The following is a 19,639-nucleotide window of genomic DNA, read 5'->3' on the forward strand; positions in this document are numbered from 1 at the left end:
AGAGGAGATAGGGAGATAGGGGAAACGTTAAATGGATATTTTTCGTCAGTGTTTACACTGGAGAAAGACAATGTCGTCGAGGAGAATACTCAGGTTCAGTCGACCAGGCTAGATGGAATTGAGGTTCACAAGGAGGAGGTGTTAGCAATTTTGGAAAGTGTAAAAATAGATAAGTCCCCTGGGCCAGATGGGATTTATCCTAGGATTCTCTGGGAAGCCAGGGAGGAGATTGCAGAGCCTTTGTCCTTGATCTTTATGTCGTCTTTGTTGACAGGAATAGTGACGGAAGACTGGAGGATAGCAAATGTTGTCCCCTTGTTCAAGAAGGGGAGTAGAGACAACCCTGGTAATTATAGACCTGTGAGCCTTACTTCGGTTGTGGGTAAAATGTTGGAAAAGGTTATAAGAGATAGGGTTTATAATCATCTTGAAAAGAACAAGTTGGTTAGCGATAGTCAACACGGTTTTGTGAAGGGTAGGTCATGCCTCACAAACCTTATTGAGTTTTTTGAGAAGGTGACAGGTGGATGAGGGTAAAGCGGTTGATGTGATGTATATGGATTTCAGTAAGGCGTTTGATAAGGTTCCCCACGGTAGGCTATTGCAGAAAATACGGAAGTATGGGATTGAAGGTGATTTAGCGGTTTGGATCAGTAATTGGCTAGCTGAAAGAAGACAGAGGGTGGTGGTTGATGGCAAATGTTCATCCTGGAGTTCAGTTACTAGTGGTGTACCGCAAGGATCTGTTTTGGGGCCACTGCTGTTTGTCATTTTTATAAATGACCTGGAAGAGGGTGTAGGATGGGTTAGTAAATTTGCAGATGACACGAAGGTCAGTAGGGGGGTTGAGTTTTGGAGCCACAATGTCATGCTGCAGCTGTACATAACTCTGGTGCGGCCGCTCCTGGAGTACTGCGTGCAGTTCTGGTCACCACATTATAGGATGTGGAAGCTTTGGAAAGGGTTCACAGGAGATTTACTACGATGTTACCTGGAATGGAGGGAAGGTCTTACGAGGAAAGGCTCAGGGACTTGAGGTTGTTTTCGTTAGAGAGGAGAAGGCTGAGAGGTGACTTAATAGAGACATATAAGATAGTCAGAGCGTTAGATAGGATGGACAGTGAGAGTCTCTTTCCTCGGATGGTGATGACCAACACGAGGGGACATAGCTTTAAATTGAGGGGTAGTAGATATAGGACAGATGTCAGAGGCAGTTTCTTTACTCAGAGAGTAGTAGGGGTGTGGAACGCCCTGCCTGCAACAGTAGTAGACTCGCCAACTTTAAGGGCATTTAAGTGGTCGCTGGATAGACATATGGATGAAAATGGAATAGTGTAGGTCAGATAGGCTTCAGATGGTTTCACAGGTCGGCGCAACATCGAGGGCCGAAGGGTCCGTACTGCCCTGTAATGTTCTATGCAGAGCAGTAGTTATCCACCAGAGGTCACCTCCAGTCTGATAGATATTGAAGTTCAGGTTTAAGGAAACGGACCGAGCTGTTGCTGGCCTTTAATGGTATCATGATTTTGTATCACATTTCTGTCAGACTTCACTTCAAATGTCTCTCAGCTGCTGACAGGACAGACCTGAGCCTGTGTGTAGCAGGATCCCGGCGCCTGCGCGGCATCGGGCACCCTTTGCTCCGGAAGTGGAACTGTTGCCGGCCGGTCGGCAGGCGGCAAGATGGCGGCGCGGTGCGGCCGCTGCTGATGATCGGTGGCAGCTCCGACCCGCGACCCCCGCATGGGAACATGAAGCAGGTGAGAGCCAACCCTCCTGAGGAGGGAGGGGAATCCACGGCTGGGACCTCGAACCTGAACGGCCAGCCGGAGGTTAAGAATGGAGTCAGAGGTCGGCTGGTGGACACGTGTCTGACCTTCCTCTGGACTGGAGAGAGGGGCGGGGTGGGGAAGAGGCAATGCCTCCGGGAGGGGGTCTGGAAAGCACTGCCTGCAATGTGGGCGGAGGCAGGGTCAATCCAGGGATTAGGTTGTTTTTATTCAAGTGATTGTGTGCAGGGGAATGGCACTAAGCAGGAGAGTACTGCTCTGGGGACCCGGCACTGCAGATGGTGAAATTTGAATTCTATAAGAATATGGAATTAAAAGTCTAATGATGAACATGAAACCAGTGGTAAAAAAACACCTGGTTCATTAATGTCCTTTAGGGAAGGAAATCTGTCCACCTTCCCTGGTCTGGTCTATTCGTGACTCCAGATCCACAGCAATGTGGCTTACTCTTAACTGCCCCCTCAATGCCAATTAGGGATGGGCAGTGAATGCTGGCCCAGCCTGCGACACCCCCGTCCCAGGAACAAATAAAAAACAAAGCCAGGATACTCATTTTGACAGTCGGTGCAGACACAACGGACCAGATGTGTCATAACAATTTTGTGGGTCAGGAGGGGGAAATGTGAGGACATTTTTAGCTTCAGGAAGGGAAATTGATGAGCTAAGGAATATTAGCTATCAGGAAGAAGATAGAAACATGGAGATTAGAAATTAAATAATGTGGCCTGATTTATATGCCGCCGTTAATCCGATTGCAACAGTTAACTGTGTTTTAAAATAACCTAGATAATCATCATCAAGGGTTAATAATCTCTGCCCACTCGACCAAGGCACAAGTTCCATTTTCGTTGGTTCATTCCTATCCTCTGGGAACAATGATGAAGTATTTCCTGGGTCTGAATGATCTGAAGAGTTCATGGGACCAAGTATTTTCTGCATTCTGGCAGCGCTATCCAAACCCATACAGGTGAGTGCAAATTAAGGGGCAGCACAGTGATGCAGTGGTTAGCACTGCTGCCTCACGGCGCCAAGGACCCTGGTTCGATCCCGCCCTAGGTCACTATCTGTGTGGAACATTCTCTGTGTCTGTGTGGGTGTTACCCCCACACCGTAAAAAGATGTGAAGGGTAGATGGATTGGCCACGCGAAATTGCCCCTTAATTGGAAAAAAATAATCGGGTACTGTAAATTTAAAAAAAAAAGGTGAGTGCAAATTAATTTTCTGGTGTGTATATATTCATTTGAATCATGAGGAACAGCAGGGACTGGGTTAGGAAGTTGGTTGCCAGACTTTTTTTCACCTTTGAAATATAAGGTTTGAATCTAATTGGATTAAATGGCTCTGCTGTTTGTAATGGTCTTAATTGAATTTTTTTTTAAACAGTTCCTTTTGTACATGCAACAACTACACCAAACTAATGTAGCACAAATCAACAGCATCTCCAAGCAATGGGGTGACCCATGTGGCAAATAGAAAAAAATCATATTTGTGCAGGCGTCTAGCAGCCGTACAATTTATGAAACAATGGTTTGTGCTCGAGTGGTAAATCTGTTCAGCGAAACTCTGCAGAGTGGAAACCGAGGCAAGCTCCATGGAGACCCTGGGATGGCCCCTTCTCGACCAAAGAAATGCAATTGTAATTGCTTAATAGCCAGAAAGATTACCTATTAAGGCCTGCCGTTATGCTCCACTCCAGATTTTTTGTCAGGGTTTACTCGCTTAGCCTTTGGTTCTTCTGAGGATCCACTAGGCAGTGGAACTATTTGTCCATAACTGGTTCATGTTTGGTTCATGAGGCTAGGGCACGTCCACATGCCATTGGGCCGGTGTACTGCATGTTTGGGCACTGAACCTCATCCAAGTTGTTCTGAAGCATTATCCTTGGGCCACTAGGGATACAGCTTTTATGATCCCATATGCAGGTACCGCAGAGAACTCGTCAGTGGAGAGGTTCTGCACGGACAGGGGGAGACTTGCTCACTAGGGTCTGCTTTTCGTGTGGCTGCAAGCTAAAAGTTTAAAGCGCACAAAAATCGAGAAACACGATTTCTCTTCGCCTACCTGCTATACACATCACATCAAACCAAACTGTTGGATGCATAATTGATGCAGTTGTTAGGCTTGTGGTTAGACATTTTGTGGACAGGATGCAGAGAGCTTCACTCTTCACCTGCCTGTGGTAGAGTGGAAAAGAATCCATTGTACATCAGACATTCCACATATAACACTTGGGAATAAATATTGAAATGTCTCAAGCACTTGAGAATTGATTATCTTTGAAATGCGGTGATTGTCATGTGGACGAATTAGCAGTTATTCTGCTCTATCAGTGTTCCACAATTAATGAAATGAATGAATGCCCAGTTAATTCAGTTATTTTTATGCTGTCCCATGGGGGAAGAAATGCTAATCAGTGTTACTGATCTAAAATAAAACATTTTAATTGTTTTCTTGGGTGGAATAAAATAATTTCTATAATATGGGGTTGTTTGGAGTAATGTACGGTAAAATACATTATTGATTAAAAGCTGCAGTTCCCTCTACATCAACACCATTTCAATGTTTTTACTCTTCCAGCAAGCACGTTCTTACAGAGGATGTCATCCACCGTGAGGTAACTCCTGACAAAGTGATTTCCCGACGATTACTCACCAAGACAGGCATAGTGCCTCGGTGGGCAGAGAGATTGTTTCCTACTAATGTCGCCCACTCCGCCTTCGTTCTAGAAGATTCAGTAGTGGATTTGAAGCATAAAACTTTAACTACGTTTACATGGAATATAAATCATGCACGACTTCTGGTATGTCTGAGCATTTGAACTTTTAAAATAAAAGTAGATGTTTCTACACCTAGAATTCATTCCTCAGCAACTGTTCCTCATTGGAATCAGTGAGCAGTTGGATATTTTATATACCTCGTAGTGTGGTTGTGTCAGTGGATGTTGGGAGGTATAGGAATTCCCTATTGGGAAAATTGCTAATCTTCATGTTGTCTCCTTGGAGAACCAGGAGCTTGCTGAAGGCAAATTTAGATGTGGAATTCTTGAATGCTTATCTACACTTGAGACAATTCTCCCTGTAGCCTGATTAACTGTGGTAGCACTAGCTCTCCAGCTGAAGCTCTAATCCCACTTCCATACTTCATTTCAAATGCTTTAATCTCCTTTTCATATATATTCTCTGACTCATTAGCCACTTACAGTGAAGCATTCCAAATATAATCTGTCATAACTAGTATTATCATTTTAAGATATCTTCACTGCACCCTTTCCATGTTTAATATATTTCTCTAATAGTGCACCCAGAGTTGCATACAGTACTCCAATTGTAGCCTAACTAGTGTACTTTACCTGTACTGTGGCACTTGTTCCATCTTTTGAATTCCTTTAGAACCAGCCAGCATCAAATATCTCTTCGCAAAGATTGCTGGTAATGAACTTTAAACGAGTACTGTCACAGTTTCTGAGCTTGTTCCAAAACTTCTGTTACTTTAAACATAACAAACCCCTCTGTTCTCCAGTATTCCTCGCAAGCCTCCACATCTCCATCCTACGTAAACCGTAACTCTGTTCCTCACAGCCTATCCTGCATTGTGTTCTGTTTCCCAATTGTGCCCGTTTTATCAAAACCCACATGTTCTCTCTGTCATTGAATTAAATTCCTTGATATTCAAATGCCAGTTCACATCCTTTACCCCCTCTACCCATGTGACCTCTTTTTAATTCCAACCCCCCCCCCCCCCCCACGCTTTCCTATGTTAATCGTGCCAATTATTGCATGTTGTTGCATCTTTCAAAGACTTTATGGTTGCTGGTAACACATCTCTACTATTCGCTTCAACTACTTGTGATAGTAAGCTTCACTTTCTCACTACCCTCTGGGTAAAGTAATTTATTTTAAATTTTCTATTTGATTCCTTGGTGACTCTATTGATGACCCCTAGTTTTATTTCTCATTGGAAATCTACTATGTCTACTTTTTTGAAGCATCTCACCATATTAAAGAGCCCTATTTGGAAATGAAATCCAGCCTGTCCTTCCTTTCCTGTAATTTTGATATTATCCTTATAAATTATTTTTTACAGTCTTTCTGGTACTTCTGCTTCCTGATAATACGGCAATCAGAGCTTTGACAAAGGGTCATTTGGACTCAACATTAGCTCTTTTCTCTCCCTACAGATGCTGCCAGACCTGCTGAGATTTTCCAGCATTTTCTCTTTGGTTTCAGATTCCAGCATCTGCAGTAATTTGCTTTTAATCAGAAATGTACCGTACCCCAGATGTGGTCTATCAATACAAGTTTAGTAACTTCTCATTTATTGCCCATCCCTAGTTGCCTTTCAGAAGGTGGTGGCGAGCTGCTGCCTTTTGGAACTGCTGCAGTCCCTGAGGTGTAGGTGTACCCTTAGTGCTGCTCGGGAGGAAATTCCAAGATTTTGACCCAGTGACGGTGAAGGAATGGTGATATATTTCCAAGTCGGGTTGGTGAGTGACTTGGAGGGGAACCTTCAGGTTGTGGTGTTCCCAAGTATCTGTCCTTCTAGATGGTACTGGTCATGGGTTTGGAAGGTGCTGCCTTATTAACCTTGGTGAGCTCCTGTAGTGCATCTTGTAGATGGTACACACTGCTGGCACTGTGAGTTGGTGGGTGTCCTTTAAGTGCTCGGTTTTCGGGCAGCACGGTGGCACAGTGGTTAGCATTGTTGCCTACGGTGCTGAGGACCCGGGTTCGAATCCCGGCCCTGGGTCACTGTCCGTGTGGAGTTTGCACATTCTCCCCGTGTCTGCGTGGGTTTCGCCCCCACAACCCAAAAGATGTGCAGGATAGGTGGATTGGCCACACTAAATTGCCCCTTAATTGGAAAAAATAATTGGGTACGCTAAATTTATAAAAAAAAAAAAAAAAAAAAGTGCTCGGTTTTCCTCCCACTGTCCAAAGATGTGGAGATTAGGTGGATTGGTGTCCAGCAGTGTGCAGGTTGGGTTAAAGGGATAGGGCGGGGTGGACGGAGGTGTGGACGGAGGACCTAGGTAGAGTGCCCTTTCTGAGGGTCAATGCACATTCAATAAGCCGAATGGCATCTTTCTGAACTGTAGGGATTCTATGATGGAATTGAGGAAGAATTTTTTCAGAGGGTTGTGAATATTTGGAATTCGCTACCCAGAGAGCCATGGAGACTATTATTGAATATATTCAAGGTTGAAATAGATTTTTGAACGATAGAGTGTGAAGGGTTATAGGAAAAGTCAAGAAGTTGAAACCAAGATCAGATCAACCATTATGTTTTGAATGGTGGAGAAGGCTTGAGGATCCTATTTTTTATGTTCTTATGATTGCATGAAACAGGGTTGTTAGAAACAGACTGTCTTCAGTGATTGTAGGGTATTTCTTGAGGGGGCATGTCGATAATAACTGGAAAGGATTTTGGATGGAGAGCAGTGAAGTTTTTTTTAACACCAGCTTGCGAAACTGGTGCACTTCTGGATTTGGGGCCCATGCCAACAATTAAGAATTGATTAGATGGGTCATTGAAAGAAAGGCAAACATAGAACATTTGAGAAAAGGCAGGCACTGAGGATTTGAATTACTGCTCATGGAGGAGAAACACCAACACTGGATGTGGCAAATTGTCTGTTTCCATGTTCACTGTCTATGTAATTCCATATATGACATCATAAAGATTTAAGAATGCATTGTAGAAAGTTAATTTGGTTCATGAAGCCTGCTCATCAAAAGAAGACCGAGATGTTTTTGGGTCATTTGTCCATTTGTTCTATTACAATTTGTAACATTATATTTTCAAATTTGGTACAATCTGACTTTCATTTATTGGTGTCTAAATGAAAGTGGAAAGCGGTGAAAAATATGAGATTATGGAAGTGTTTAAAAGATCCTCAGTCACTAATGTCAATGTATATTTGTGTGTTTAACCTTTTATCAGGTTGTGCGAGAGTGGTGTGAATATCGAATACACCCTGAAAATAAAAACTGGACTCAAATCAAACGTGAGGCTTGGATTTCTTCAAACTTGTATGGCTTCTCATTAGCCATTCAGGTTGGTGTAGAAGTTTTAAGTTTTCATTTAATTCCCGTAAATGATTTGTTCTGCTTAGTTCATCGTGAGTTTAAAAAGGAATTGAGCTGCAGGCCTTCCTTTGGCTTTGTAATTTGCTCGAGAATCACATGTCTGATGCTGTTTCACTTGCATACTGTCTTTGCACTCCAAACTCATCTGATGCATATGTCACTGGCTAGGCCAACATTTTTTATTTCCCGTCCTGGATTGCCTTTTGGAAGGTGGCAGTGAGCTGTTCACGTGTTGTAAGAACACCCGCAGTGCTGTTTGAGAGGGAGTTCCAGGATTTTGATTCAATAACAGTAAAGGAACGACTATGTATTACCAAGCCAGGATGGTGTGTAACTTGGAGGGGAATTTGCAGTTGATAATGTTCCCATGTCCTTGTCCTTCTAGATTGTAGAGGTCACTGATTTAGACCGGCATAGACATGATGGACTGAAGATCCTTTTCTGTGCTGCAGATCTCTATGACCCTAGAGGATACTGACAAAGGAGCCTTGTACACATGTGCTGCTACTGTGTGTTCATGGCAGATAGGGTGTCAATCAAGCAAGCTGCTTAATCCTGGATGGCGCTGAATTTCTTCATTGTTGGAGCTGCACTCACCCAGGCAAGTGGAGAATATTCCACCACACTCCTGACTTGTGCCTTCTAGATAGTGGACAGCCTTTGGGAAGGCAAGAGGTGAATTAATTGTGGCAGAATTCCCAACCTCTATCCTGCTCTTTAGCCACAGTGTTTATATGGCTAGTCCAGTTTGGTTTCTGGCCAAAGGTAACCCATCATGATGTTGAGAATTGGGGACTCAGCATTGGTAATGCCATTGAATGCCATGGGGAGATGGTCTTTTCCTGGCACTTGTGTTACGACCAGGATGAGATGAGTGTGCAGTTTATGTAGCCCCATTACTCCAGAGGTCGCACCATTAGCTTAAAAATTTAATTCACTTATCACAATGACTAATTATTTACCTTTGCTACTGTTAGACCGAGAATAATAGAGACTTTAACCAGGTTTAATTCAATAAACTCAGAATGGTTGATTTATTGAAGAAGCAAAACTTTTTTAAAAACAAGTTGCAAGAACTGGTTAACACTCAATTGTAATCTGGAGATATAACTAACTACTCCGTTTAAAATTCCCAGCACAAGTACACACCACACGCACCCAGACCCACATGGGTCTGCAGGGAAGGGCTTTCAAGAATAGACCATTAAAAAAGGATGTAGTTCGTTATCTGCGTGGGTTTCACCCCCACAACCCAAACGATGTGCAGGATAGGTGGATTGGCCATGCTAAATTGCCCCTTAATTGGAAAAAATAATTGGCCACTCTAAAATAAAAAAAAAGGTATGTCGTTTGCAGGGTTGCGACGCCATTGATCTGGAGTTCCCTTTGGAGACAGATTGCCAGTCCCAGTAAATGCCTGAAGGTTCTCACCAATGGAACTTTTTTGTGGAGGAGAATATTGCTGGATCAGTCCTCCTTGTCTCATATCTTTAATTTCCAAAGACAGACAAGTTTCACTGAGGTGAGGGGCAGGATTGTTTGGTCCCCCAGCCACATGTCTCTTGGTGCGTGCCGCTTGCTGGTGACAGGATTCTATCCTCCCGCTGCTTGTCAATGGGATTTTCCATTGAAACCACCCCACTCCGCCACAAAATCCGCTGACGGGGTTGCGCTGCCAAAGGGAAAAGGAAATCATGATGACCGGAGAATTCCTGCCAAGGATTCCTAGCTGTATACTGTAAACCACTGTTTCAGGCAAGGAAAGGAGAATGTGAGCTAGGCAGCTTTTCGCTTTCTCAGTTTAGTCTCAACTGAATAAAATAAACAAGTTCAAAACATAAAGCTCATTTCTGTCACGTGATTTCTGGTAAATCACTGCCTTTGCCTTTAAACCCATTTTTTCTCCACCAATAAAAATAATTTCAGTGCAAACGAGCAAACCGCTCTCCCCTATCAAGTACCATGTTGATCAGGTGATATCTTGGAAAAGGCGTGCTTGCTCCCAAACCACAATAATGACCTTTTCAAAAAATAAATCCAATTCAAATAATGCAATGTCCTTCCAACTTTTAAAAGAAAAATATAGTTCTTATAGATATGGTTTTCCCAACACTTGTGTGGCATGAATGTTACTTGGCACTTATCAGCCCAAGACTGAGTGTTGCCCAAGTCTTGTTACATATGGGCATAGACTGCTTCCATATCTGAAGAGTCGTGAATGGTGCTGCATATAGTGTTATCCTCATCAAACATCCCACTTCTGACCTTTTGAAAGAAGGAAGATCATTGATGAAGCAGCTGGAAGGTAGTTGAGCCGAGGACACAACCTTGAGGAACTCCTGCAGTGATATGCTGGGACTGAGATGATTGGCTTCCAACAACTTCAGCCATCTTTCTTTGTGCTCGGTATGACTCCACCAGTGGAAAGACTTCCTCCTCTTGATTCCAGTTTTGATGGGGCTCCTGAATGCCACACTTGTTCAAATGAGGCCTTGATGTCAAAGGCAGTCACTCTCACTTCATGAGATCAGCTCTTGTGTCCATGTTTAAACTAAATAGTAAATGATATGAGAGAAGTATAAATGCAAATATTTTGTTTTTGCACCATATGTTTATAAGGCTTCTATAAAGAAAATAGTTTTCTGTTTTAATTTAATTATCACTCAGTTCCCATCTGAATTTGTGGATAATTTTGGCTATTTTACGTTGTCTTTATGTGCCTTGGAAGTACTTGATGCTGGTATTAAGTGCCGATAGTTCCTAAAATGGATGTTTCCTGAAGCATCCACCCAAAAAAAGATTGAACTAAAATGTTCAATACAGGTGTTCCCTACATGGTGTCATTGTTCTTTTTCTTTCTTCAGGAATGCGGCCTTGCCAGCTTTAAGAGTAGCATAACCAAGACAATGAAAGGTTTTGAGTATGTTCTGGCTAGAATGCAAGGTACGTGTATCACAAGAACGCATGTTTTATTTCACTGATTATAAACTGAACTGAACCAATATAACGCTGGTTTGAAAATACCTAATTACACCAATAGAAACAGTGCTGTTCACATTGGTGACCTCCTGGAATCCAGTTTCTGATTATCTTCTATAAGAAATTGTAGCTGGGCTCTATCAGATACAACCTGAGTCATGCAATATCTAGGTAAATAATATCTAGTTGGGCTGAGTAGAAATCTGATGGTAGATCAACATTATTATTTATTTATATGCCATGAGGAGTACTTGATTGACAATCAAGTTACTGCAGCAAAATTGGAATTTTTCCCAACAGATTTGTTCCTGGATTTAGAAGTTCTGTCAGTTATTTTAACCTCTTGTGCCAATAAATTACCATGTCCTTCCCTTTTCTCCTTGCCTCTTGTAGGTTCGTTGGAACTTAGATATTGTTTACTCAGCCAATACATTCCAATGGTTATGGTAAAACATAACTGGGGAAATCAGAAATATACTTGTCCATTTTAAACACTTTTTTTGAAGGGATCACACAGCCTCCTTTGTTGAGAACTGCTCATTTTACGTATCTTCAGAGTTTGTTGTGAAGAGAAATTATGCATCGTTCAGGATAAGGCAATAAACGACAGTCAGCAGTGTCATTTATAAAAACAGAATGCTGCAAACGCTCAGCAGGTCAGGCAACATCTGTGAAGAGAGAAACAGAAACCCGTAACTTGCTCAGAGTGGCAATCTCCATCGGATTGCCACTCTGGGTGAACTTGCCTTCATTGTAATTCCAAAGCCCCTGTCTCGCCCAACCTCACTTAGGCTGGATGAGACCAGAGCAGCAAAGTGCAACCCCGGTTGCATCGGCGTGGAGTAACTGGGGTACAGGGAGGAAATGAACCTCTCCTTTTTACGACACTAGCTACCTTAAAGGGCATGTGTTACGGGTCAATTTAAAGGGAACAAGTAAGTTTCAACGGTAAGTGGTTCCGGCAATGGTGGGGATGGGGCAGGGAGACTAGAAGAGGGGGGTGTGGGGTCAGGGAGGGGGGAGGGGCAGGATGACCGGGGAGGAGCGGGGAGTCTGGGAAGGGTGGAAGAACAGGGAGACTGGGAGACGGGCGGGGTGTGGAGACCAGGAAAAGGGGGTCACAGTGGGTTGGACGAAGGGGAAGGGTCGGGGCTGGGGGGTTGTGCTGGGTCCCTTGTTGGGAGACAGGAGGTTGGTGTGTGGGGTGTGGGTGTTTAACCAATTACTCTGGAGTTAGAAGGATTTTCTTTTCTATTCTAATTCTTTCAGAGTAGCTATTAGGGTAAAACTGGCAAAACCATCTGAAGTTAGCGATTTAAATCGCTTCCGTTGGATGGTTCCCAGCCCAGTGCAATTGTCCAGGGGAAGTTAGCACTTCTGGCAATTGCGGAGAAAATCTGTAAGTGTGTAAAGTTGCCGTAGTCCCAGATGCCATAGGCTGCTTTCCCCTTTGAGAGCTGACTGGTAGTGATTTAACCTGAGGATCACGACACCTCCAGCGAGGGGCAAGGTTGAGAAAGCGGGGACTTCATGACTTACCTCAGTCGGTAGGGGAATTGAACCCGCGCTGCTGGTCTTGCTCTGTATTATCAACCAGACCAGCTGTCTAGCCAACTGAGCTACAATTTACTAGAGTGATTGATGAGCGCATCATTGCAAAACCCCAAAGTTATGGGCCAGTGTTAACATTTCAGATCGTTGACCTAACATTACAACTGGGAAAAGGTTTTAGGCAAATGAAAGTGGGGGAGTGGGGGGGGGGGGGGGGGGGGGGGGGATGAAATGAAAATTGCTTAATGTCACAGGTAGGCTTCAAATGAAGTTACTGCGAAAAGCCCCTCGTCGCCAAATTCTGGCGCCTGTTCAGGGAGGCTGGTACGGGAATTGAACCGTGCTGCTAGCCTGCTTTAAAAGCCAGCTATTTAGCCCTGTGCTAAACCAGCCACTTAATATCTTCTGTCTTCCATCAGAGCATGGACCTTCCTCTCTTCAGTGAAAAAGAACAAAAGAGAAGAAGGTCCATGCTCTGATGGAAGACAGAAGATATTAAGTGGAAAAAGAGTTGGTGGTGCAAGGCATAAGGAGGTGGTACTGAGACAACTAAAGAAACAAAAGATGTGTCGAGGAGGAATAAATGGCAGGTTGAATAGCTGCTGTCCAAAAGCAAAAACGAGCTAAAGGAGAATAAAACCAAAACCTGCAAAGAAAAAGGAAACGAAATGGGGCCAGATGTTACACCCTGAAAAAGGTCTTGATCTTGTGTTCTAGTACTGCAGGAGAACCTAAGCAAGAATGGAACTTAAGCAAGGAGTCAGGAGGGCTAGAAGAGGTCACGGAAAGTCATTGGCAAATAGGGTTAAGGAAAATCCCAAGGCTTTTTACACGTACATAAAAAGCAAGAGGGCAGCCAGGGAAAGGGTTGGCCCACTGAAGGATAGGCAAGGGAATCTGTGTGGAGCCAGAGGAAATGGGCGAGGTACTAAATGAATACTTTGCTTCAGTATTCACCAAAGAGAAGGAATTGGTGGCTGTTGAGTCTGGAGAAGGGTGTGTAGATAGCCTGGGTCACATTGAAATCCAAAAAGACGAGGTGTTGGGTGTCTTGAAAAATATTAAGTCCCCAGGGCCGGATGGGATCTACCCCAGAATACTGAAGGAGGTTAGAGAGGAAATTGCTGAGGCCTTGACAGAAATCTTTGGATCCTCACTGTCTTCAGGTGATGTCCCAGAGGACTGGAGAACAGCCAATGTAGTTCCTTTGTTTAAGAAGGGTAGCAAGGATAATCCAGGGAACTATAGGCCGGTGGGCCTTACGTCAGTGGTAGGGAAATTAATGGACGTATTAGTGTGAGGCAGCATGGTTTTGTGAAGGGGAGGTCGTGTCTCACTAACTTAATAGAGTTTTTCGAGGCAGTCACAAAGATGATTGATGCAAGTAGGGCAGTGGATGTTGTCTGTATGGACTTCAGTAAGGCCTTTGACAAGGTCTCTCATGGTAGACTGGTACAAAAGGTGAAGTCACATGGGATCGGGGTGAGCTGGCAAGGTAGATACAGAACTGGCTAGGTCATAGAAGGCAGAGAGTAGCAATGGAAGAGTGCTTTTCTAATTGGAGGGCTATGACTAGTGGTGTTTCGCAGGGATCAGTGCTGGGACCTTTGCTGTTCATAGTATATATAAATGATTTGGAGGAAAATGTAACTGGTCTGATTAGTAAGTTTGCAGACGACACAAAGGTTGGTGGAATTGCAGATAGCGATGAGGACTGTCAGAGGAAACAGCACGATTTAGATCGTTTGGAGACTTGGGCGGAGAGATGGCAGATGGAGTTTAATCCGGACAAATGTAAGGTAATGCATTTTGGAAGGTCTAATGCAGGTAGGGAATATACAGTGAATGGTAGAATCCTCAAGAGTATTGAAAGTCTGAGAGATCTAGGTGTACAAGTCCACAGGACACTGAAAGGGGCAACACAGTGGAGAAGGTCAAGAAGGCATACGGCATGCTTGCCTTCATTGGCTGGGGCATTGAGTATAAGAATTGGCAAGTCATGTTGCAGCTGTATAGAACCTTAGGCCACACTTGGAGTAGTGTTCAATTCAGGTCGCCACGCTACCAGAAGGATGTGGAGGATTTAGAAAGAGTGGAGGATTTAGAAAGGGTGCAGAAGATATTTACCAGGATGTTGCTTGGTATGGAGGGCATTAGCTATGAGGAGCCGTTGAATAAACTCAGTTTGTTCTCACTGGAACGACAGAGGTTGAGGGGCAACCTGATAGAGGTCTACAAAATTATGAGGGCATAGACCAGGGGTGGGCAAACTTTTCCGTGCAAGGGCCACATTCAGAAATTCACAATTTTAAAGGGCCGCATAGTATATTAAGTAAAATAATTAATATTTAAAATAGCCAAAATAAAAGGTTTTTGAAGAAGTTTCTTAATTGCTTTTTTTTATTGATTAATATTTTAAAGTAGAAACTTTACATGAAACACATTTATTTGAAAAACAAAGTAACTCAGTTTAAAGGAAAAAAAAGCAATTAATTTTTATTAATTAATATTTTAAAGTAGAAACTTCACATGAAACACATGTTGTGCCCAGCAATGATCACCCTACTCAAGCCAACGTATCCACCCTATACCAGTAACACCCCCCCATTAACCTTAAAATAAAAAAATAAAAATAAAAATTTTTTTTTTTCTTTTTTTAAAGACTTGATCTTGGTGGGCCACATAAAGACCTTTGACGGGCCGCATGCGGCCCGCGGGCCGTAGTTTGCCCACACCTGGCATAGACAGAGTGGATAGTCAGAGGCTTTTCCCCAGGGTAGAGGGGTCAATTACTAGGGGGCAAAGGTTTAAGGTGCGAGGGGGAAGGTTTAGAGGAGATGTACGAGGCAAGTTATTTTACACAGAGAGTAGTGGGTGCCTGGAACTCGCTGCTAAAGGAGGTGGTGGAAGCAGGGACGATAGTGACATTTAAGGGGCATCTTGACAAATACATGAATAGGATGGGAATAGAGTGATATGGACCCAGGAAGTGTAGAAGAGTTTAGTTTAGATGGGCAGCATGGTCGGCACGGGCTTGGAGGGCCGAAGGGCCAGTTGCTGTGCTGTCCAAAATAGCTCCGTAAACCGCTGACACTACCTCCTTCTCCAGTCCCCCTGTCGTCAGCACCTCCTCCAGCAATGTGGAGGCAGGTTCCACCGGGAAGCTCTGTATCTCCTTTCTGGCAAAATCACTAACCTGCATGTATCTAAACATTTCAGCGTGCCTCCAGCCCATACTTCGCTTCCAGCTCCTTCAGTCCTGCAAACCGACCCTAAACAAACAAATTTTTTAGCGTCTTAATCCCCTTCTCCCATTTCCGAAAATTTCCATCCCACCTCCCTGGCTCAAATCTGTCGTTTCCCCCGAATCGGCATTTCCCATGACCCTGCCCCCAATCCGAAGTGTTGGCGAAACTGCCTCTAAATTCTCAATGAAGCTATTATTACCGGACTCCCTGAGTATTTCCCCGGGGCTATCGGGAGCGGCACTGTTGCTAGTGCTTTCAGTCCTGACCCCCTGCACAAACTCTCCTCCATTCTGACCCACTGGGAATCAACCCCTCTGACCCAGCTCCGCACCTTCTCCACATTCGCCGCCCAGTATGTTTTGCTTCATTTAAAATAGTTCTTAATCTCTGTTAACACATTCATGCTTGTGGAGTGATTCTCTTTTACCAGCATGTTTAGCCTAGTTTTAGCCATGGCCTATTTAAGATCATATTTATGCCCTCGTGATGCTGAGGCCCCTCAGGACAAGATGTTAGTTGTAACTATAATCTGACTGTTTGACTTTTTAGGAAGAAATCATGAGGGTAAAACTTTTACTTCAAAATTGGGAAAACAAATTGCAGGGTTTTTACCAGCTTTTTAAAATAGTTTGCCGTTTTGTAATATTTCATCAAGTGAATTTTGGGGTAGAGATAATTGTATACATAATTGTAGAGATGCCCCAGCTGACGAGAATGTTTCGTCTTTCCCACTCCCCAGGTGAAACACCTACGAAGACATTAAGGGAGACTGCTAAAGAAGCAACTGAGAAGGCTAAAGAAACAGCCCTGGCAGCAAAAGAGAAAGCAAAGGATCTGGCCAGCAAAACAGGACCACAAAAGAAACCGCATTATGTCTGAGACCTCTGCTTTCACTCTTCAACCTTGGAGACCCGTTACTTTGTGTCTACACTTGACAAAACCTCTGTACAACACATAATGTTGTGTAATGTGTGCACCATAACACAAAGTTGAAATAGTTTCTGCCATGCAGAGCAGTTAAATATGACCCAAAACCTTTGAACTTGATTTAATTCAATTGTAATTTTCCAAAAATTCAGTGAATAGCCATTATTACAATTCCACAGATTGAATAGTAAATACTATGGATGCTGCCAGCAGCCTCAACGTTCACTAATTATAACGGGCAATGAATTAACAAAGAAACTTGAGCGCAATTAGGGATTGGCAATAAATGCCCACATCCTGAGAATGAATAAAAACAACTGCTTCTGCCCCTGGCTAAGCTCATCAAGCTGCTCTGTTCATAGAATGTTATTTTAAGAACTTGTGGACAAGTTACAGGAGGGAATTATAGTGATCAGTGTGAACCTTGGTAGAGAAAATGCTCCTGTTTTATTCTACATCCTTTGAAACTAGAGTCGTTAAAACACCTTCATTGCTGTGTGGGCGTGCAATATGACACAAGTAGAGCTCTGATCATTCAAAACCATAATAACCTCTTCTCTCCAGGGAATTTGGAGAAAGTAGGGTAGATTGTAAAAACAACTATGATAAATAGATCTAGTCTCTGAAATATCTGGTGTATTTTAACTGAAACTGCTGAATTATCTCAGAATTTTTTTTAACTTAATTGTACAATTCAGATGAAGCACTCGGGGATGGAAATGCTGGAATCGAACCTGGGTCCCTGGCACTGAGGCAGCAGTGCTAATCACTGTGCCGCTCAGTTAGCTTGGTACCTGTAGTCGGTGTCCGTTTGAACACTATCACCAAGTTGATCGTTATAGATCTGTTCCACTCTTCACCTGTCTGGGACAGGGCAATCATGTAGAGACAGATTCATTGTTGATTGCAACAAGGTATTGAATAGTCCGTTCTGTTCAACATCATGTAGTCATAAAATAATAAGAGTGGAGGTTCTCAGTCTATTTTTGGACCAATACTTTCTATTTAATGTTAACCCTGTTTGTCTTTCCACATGAATGCCGTCTTGTACTGGAAGGCAGACATTTGATTTCAACACCTCCATGTACCATCTTTAGCAGTGGATCAGGGCAGAGCTTTATTCAGTTCAAGTTCACAGTCAACAAAACTCAAGTTAAATACACCAAGATAACATGTACCCAGTGAATATAAAGTATTAATCAGATGGGTATCATGGTATTTACTAACTCAAAATATACATAGTCAAATATGGCCCAAATTTTGCAATTGTAATGATGGCGAAACTGCGACATTATAACTGAAACTGACAGCAACTTGAACCATCTGCATTGGAAATACAGAAGCTGCTGTCAGTGATTCCTGCTCCTCCAATTGGTGTACTCTTCAAGTCCTTGCGGAAGGAAATTTACAAAAAAAGTTTTGTATCAAATATTTTTATTGAAACTTAATTTTTTACAAAGTTTACAAAAAGACCATATATTAACATATAACAGGAATACCCCCCCCCCCCCCCCAAACCCTGTTTCATCCCCCCTAACTGTTGAAGTATTTTGTTGGCGATGCATTCTATTTTACATATTTTCAGGGTTTTAGTTACTAACATGCGAAAATCTTCAAAATCATTAGAATTGACGTGAACGTCCATTTCTATGCTTTGTCTCGCTGTAAAAACCTTATAAACCGTATGCTTGTTGAGTGAGGTGTAAGCAGTTTTTTAAACAGCATATTAATGCTGAAGATCCTCCCAGGGCCTTAAAGTGAATTTAATTTTGTTGGAATGCCAGATTTCTCTGAAAAAGTATTTCATAGATTTACAAACAAAAGTTGTTTTGTATTTCGGTTTCTGCCATAATCCTAATCTTTCTTTGCTCTCTATAAAATGATTGAAGTGATTTGTACTTCCTGCTTCCTGTCTGACAATTCTTCAGCGTAATTGCTGCATAGCCTGCTTGCTGACATCACCATTGAACATCAGAAATCAGTGTACGGTTGATGAGATAATTAAATTGACATTGGGACATTTGAAATTCACACCAGAAATCACTAACTGAAGCACCATGGACGTCTTTAATTTCAACGGTACATGTTGTCACTTTTCTACTAACTGCAAAAAAATCCAGAACTATGTTTTCTGTATGGTGGCATTGAGTTAACAGCATGATAGCTTGATTAACTGGTTGGGGTGGTGGAGGAAGTGTTTGGTATTTTCCTCAGATGAACTTTGAATTGAAGGTTTATTGTAATATCCAAACAGTTGGAGAGTTTCAAAAGGTGTACCTGCAATCTAATCCCAGGAATGTATTATTACTGTTTTTAAAAATAATCTGGTTGCCCAGGAATGTGATGCGCAACAACGAGGTATTAAAATGCAGAAATACTGTAAACTCAAATATTTTTAGAATATGTTTACCATTTGATGGTCAAAAGAAACTGAAAAATGCAGATATATTACCGTTTACATTGTACAAACAGATACAGTTGTAATGATCTGCAATAAAGAGAACTGGTCCAGAACACCACTCCACTGATTGACGATTCAGTGCTGTTTTTAGTCAACTAAATGTTCATGTTGCAGAAATGCTTCCCTAGCTTTTAGGGATGATTAATTCTGATATGAATAGAAAGTAAGGGTGTTCTTTATTCTCTGTTCTCAATGGCATGTGGAAAGCAAAATTTACAATATTGACCCATCAACCTGTTACGACTCTTTTTTTCCTAATATATTCAAAAACTTTAATATTAACTGTAGCTCCCTTTATAACTTTTTTAGTCTCTACTTGAATCAAGAATAAGCATGCTTTCTCTCAGAAACCATGATGCTTCTCTGCATCAACTTAGTGGAGGTTTGCTGCTTGGATTGGGCTCCATATTTTCTCTTCCTCACTTCCCTCCTTCCTTATCCTTTCAACTTAAAAGTATGTTGTGGCATTTCAGACAAAAGCCACATGTCTTGGTTTTATATTGGGCCAGTAGTTTTCACACCTTTAGTGTCCCCTTTAATTTCACACCCTTGCACATGTTGGCAAGCTTTCTGTTGACTTTGCAAATGTTGATACA

General features: G+C 42.6%; 1 protein-coding gene across 3 annotated transcripts; it reads left to right on the forward strand.

Annotated features, from left to right (window-relative positions):
* Positions 1 to 1,625: 1,625 nt before the first annotated feature.
* prelid1a (PRELI domain containing 1a) lies at positions 1,626 to 19,110 on the forward strand. 3 transcript variants are annotated; one of them, XR_005460430.1, is made up of 7 exons: positions 1,626 to 1,760; positions 2,577 to 2,757; positions 4,369 to 4,591; positions 7,732 to 7,845; positions 8,330 to 8,478; positions 10,742 to 10,820; positions 16,395 to 16,484. XR_005460430.1 is itself a non-coding variant. In XM_038795429.1 (6 exons), exons 2-6 carry the CDS (start codon positions 2,666 to 2,668, stop codon positions 16,532 to 16,534), a joined length of 648 nt encoding a protein of 215 aa, XP_038651357.1. In that variant the 5' UTR covers positions 1,626 to 1,760; positions 2,577 to 2,665; the 3' UTR covers positions 16,535 to 19,110. The 3 variants fall into 3 exon arrangements, 1 of the variants encoding a protein (XP_038651357.1); XR_005460431.1 differs by lacking the exon at positions 16,395 to 16,484 and having other exon boundaries at positions 8,263 to 8,478; XM_038795429.1 differs by lacking the exon at positions 8,330 to 8,478 and having other exon boundaries at positions 16,395 to 19,110.
* Positions 19,111 to 19,639: the final 529 nt, after the last annotated feature.

Source organism: Scyliorhinus canicula, chromosome 4 (genome assembly GCF_902713615.1).
Source record: "Scyliorhinus canicula chromosome 4, sScyCan1.1, whole genome shotgun sequence".
NCBI lineage: Eukaryota > Metazoa > Chordata > Chondrichthyes > Carcharhiniformes > Scyliorhinidae > Scyliorhinus > Scyliorhinus canicula.